At 53.9% G+C, this 3,766-nt stretch overlaps 1 protein-coding gene across 1 annotated transcript in view; it reads right to left on the bottom strand.

Moving 5' to 3' along the window:
• Positions 1 to 295: 295 nt before the first annotated feature.
• Positions 296 to 3,766, bottom strand: part of Bcas1 (brain enriched myelin associated protein 1) — an 89,663-nt gene continuing 86,192 nt past the window's right edge. The window contains exon 12 of the mRNA XM_033767180.1: positions 296 to 1,333. Coding sequence (XP_033623071.1) covers positions 1,259 to 1,333 — 75 coding nt within the window. The 3' untranslated portion in view covers positions 296 to 1,258. The remainder of the gene's footprint in view (positions 1,334 to 3,766) is intronic.

The raw sequence follows: 3,766 nt of genomic DNA, 5'->3' as shown, positions 1-3,766 counted from the left end.
TGGGCATACATGTGTGTAGATGTGTGTGGATGCACCATGGAAAGGAAATCCAGAAGGATTTTGGAGGGAACCATCTTCCACAGAGTCCACAAGACTCTTCCAAAGAGAAGAGCACTGGTTTTATGCTGTGGAAGACAGAGCTGACTCAGGCAGAGTATGCATGACTTGCTCTAAAGCTGAAAATTGAAAGATGCTTCTGAAGAAATGTATGTCTTTTATTAAAGCAGAAAGAGAAAGGTACAGTATACATGATTGCCAGCCAGTCATGTGCTACTTTGAATTACATTTTTAATAGACTCAGTCTTAATTGGGCCTCTGTTCAAGGATTAAAAAAAACTCAGGTGTTTGAATAATATTCTGTAAATTTTTATTAACTGGGGTTATAGGGAAGGTTTTATCAGAGCACATCCTGAGAGCATTAGGAAATTACAGACAGACTTGAGATAAGTGTCAGACGGAACAGATGAAGCCAGCCCCTCAGCCATCTGAGAAAACATTAATAATGTAAGATCGCAGAGACCAAATCTTTGTTAGGGTTGCAGAGTACGGGACAAAAACGGAGACCTTGGCGCCCCCTTGTGTTGCAAAAGTAAACTTGCAACTTAATTTATTTTATTTTATTTTATTGTAGTCCTTGTCCCCAGGGCTCCTTGAGCCCCCAAAAGCAGCTGTTTTCCCAAATCATTTCAAGCCCCATGCAGTCGATCGCCTATCTCTCATCAACAACTTTCAAGGGTCCCATTAGAAAACCAATGCTGGATCCTTCTTCTCTCTTACCTCTCACATTCCATTCCAGGAAATTGGCAACCGCCCAATCCGGAGCCCTGGCGCCTCAGCCTTGAGGTGTAAATGTAAGCAGCTCCCTCTCCTCTCTTCAGATTGAGAGGATGAGCGAGTATCTGCTGCAAAGCTTAATTCTTCTCCTCGCGGATATTGTTCTTCTGCAACTTACTTGTCTCTGCCGTGTTTTGCAACTTAACACAAACGCGTCCCTCTACCTCCCCCTGCCCTGCAGGGCAGTGCTCAGCTCCCCCAGCCTCACTAGTTAACTTGCTGACCCATCTTTACAGTGCCTTGCCAGAAGGCTGGACCAGAGATGTAAATAATACACCTCAATATACAACAGCTCAGGCTTAATGTGCAGGCAGAATTTCATTGGACGGGCAGGAGAAGAAAAAATATATACATAGCATGTCTGGGAGGAGATGCAGCGGGGGAGAGGCTCTGTGGCGGAGCCTGGCGGGACCCTGTGGTTTCTTTACTTGGATTTTCCCGGTGGCCCGATGGATACGGGGTCTGTTTGCACTTGAGCGTCTGACATCCGCTTTGGTCCCTGGAGAAAAAACAGAAAGCAGCAGTTGTAGCCTCTTGAGGATGTGCAATACTGACAGCAAAAACTGTTACTTATTTAGCACTTTTTCAGGGCTAGGTGTTGGCTAAGTAAATTGTTATCTAGGAGTGGTGGAGAGGAGAAAAGGTCCGCTTGTTCATCGCCCGGCTATGTTACTTCCTGGCTTTGTGAAAGCTTGGTCCCTTCTTTGTACTCTGATTTCTGCATCTTTAAAGCAGGAATGACAAACCTCCATCAGACAGTTGCTGGCCGGATAAAGAGAGCTGGGCTCTGTGAGGCACTTAGAAAGGTTGGGGGTGCAGACCCGTCCTCTGTTCTAGCGCACTTCTGTGCCCTTCCCCAGTCCCACAAGGCACCCCCCAAACAACCCTGCTGTGTTCTCCCTGGAGCGATCCTATTATCTGCCTCACATCTGCTCCCTGAATAGAGCAGAAGCTCTGAGGGCCTGCCGCCGCCCCACCAAGTCCTGGGGGCCTGGCTGGAGCCGATGTCAGCTCCTGACAGGGCTGGAAGTGGGGTGTGCACACCGGAAGTGGGGTGTGCACCCCGGCAGCAGGGGCCGTGATGCATTACCTTCGCTGCTTTACCTTTCCCATCAAATGCAACTTTAGCAAAGTAAAACTAAGCCACTGTGTATAGTTCCACGAGCGTGGGCCCAGTGGGCCCACACAGATGGTCATATCAGTACCACCAAAATCAAGACATGCAGCCACCCTGTCCCACAGCCCCAGGCCCTGCCCGTCACAGACACACTGGCGGAACCTGGTCGTGCTGCTCTGTCCTGTCTAGGGCTTTGCCTCTTCCAGGATGTTTTGCTGTGGAATCAGAGGATCAAGCCTCGAGCCTTGCGTGTTTCCTGTGGCAAGCTGAGCGGAAGTTCAGCCGTGTTATTGAGTGTAGGAGACGCACTCAAGTGCTGGCCCCATCTAACAGAGAGCGTGGTGCGGGGCAGGGGAGCGCAGTGTGCGACAGTATAGTAGTGAGGTACAGGGTGGGCCATGATGTAGTGAAGTATGTGCTGCGTAACGAAGCACACACCCCACAGTTAACAGGGTGCTGTGCACTGGACAGTACACATGGAGTATACATACAGTGTTGTCCAGTATACAGACATGACGGTACAAGACCGCACAGTATATGTAGCGTAGGGTAGGACGCAGCATACACGGAGTGGACACACAGGCGGTGTGGTGAACAGTCCAGGTCAGCATACTATACGGCAGTGTAGGATAAATGGTGCAGGGTCACACAGTGCAGGGCGATGTAACACACTGTCACACGGCACACGTGACAGCACTGAGGTAGCGTGTGCAGCATATGGAGCATCCATGTAGCGCATTAGTGTAGTCAGACGCATGCGGCACTAGCGGATGTGTGACACAAGGAGGGCGTATTTATCGTGCGCGCACGAGGCACACAGTGTGAGCTCAGTACAGCTGCTCTGTGCACGCAGCACAGTGTAATGCGGGGCAGGCTCCTGGGATGCGATTTACTGCAGCAGCAGTCGGGTAGCTGGGCTTCCCCTCTCAGCTCTGCCACGGCCCGGCTGTGTGACTTTGGTGGGTTCGTCTTGATTCTACGGCAGAGGCAGAGAGTGCGTGCAGGCAACCGTGGAGGTCGAACGTTAGCATCCGTCCGCGGTCTCTGCTGCCCAGGAAGTGGAATGAGAGTCACTGTCTTTGCCGGACCCCTCGTCCGTCCACCCCGTCTGTGGAGAACCAGCTGCCGCTGTGGGATGGCGGCAGTCTCTGGGGCCGTCGGGATGACTGGACACACGGCTACCCAGGGCCTGGCCTCAGGAGGCAGCCGGGAAGGACCCGGGACACCCTTCCCTCAGTTCCTGTGGCCTCCATCCTGTCCCCTGCCCTCCTGCATGGGAGGCACTGGCAGCTGGGACCCCACCCAGTCCTCGGGCTGCTTTGAGGTCGACGCCTGGCACCACCCGGCCAGAGCGAAGTCCCTGGCCCAGTGAGCTGTAGCTCCGGGCTTCTGCTTGTCGGTGGCGGCTGTGGGTTCTACCTCGGTTCTGCCTGATGCCTGAGCGGGCCATCCAGGGTAGCTCGCCTGCCCTGCCCAGCGCCTCGCTGCCCGCCGTCACTCTTCCAGCCCTCGGTCCCGGGCTCTCCGCGGGGACCGTGCTGACACAGCCCCAGCTCCCTTCTCTGGTCCGCAGCAGCAGATCGTGCCGCACAGGGCTCTGGACCTTTAGGGACCCGCGAACGTGGGCGGGGAGGGAGGCTGAGGCAGGTGGGGCTTGGGGGTGGCAGCCATCTCCTCCGAGGGGAGCAATTAAAGATGGGAGTGATTCGCAATCATCGGGGTGTGCGTGTGTGTGCGTGCGTGTGTGCGTGCGTGTGTGCGTGTGTGCGTGCGTGTGTGTGTGTGTGTGGAGTGTAAAAAGCCCCTGGGGCTCCT

Source organism: Fukomys damarensis, unplaced genomic scaffold, assembly GCF_012274545.1.
Source record: "Fukomys damarensis isolate Sample0158 unplaced genomic scaffold, DMR_v1.0_HiC HiC_scaffold_22, whole genome shotgun sequence".
Taxonomy (NCBI): Eukaryota; Metazoa; Chordata; class Mammalia; order Rodentia; family Bathyergidae; genus Fukomys; species Fukomys damarensis.
Note: the sequence above shows the minus strand (reverse complement) of the source record. Positions and strands in the feature narration are given on the sequence as shown.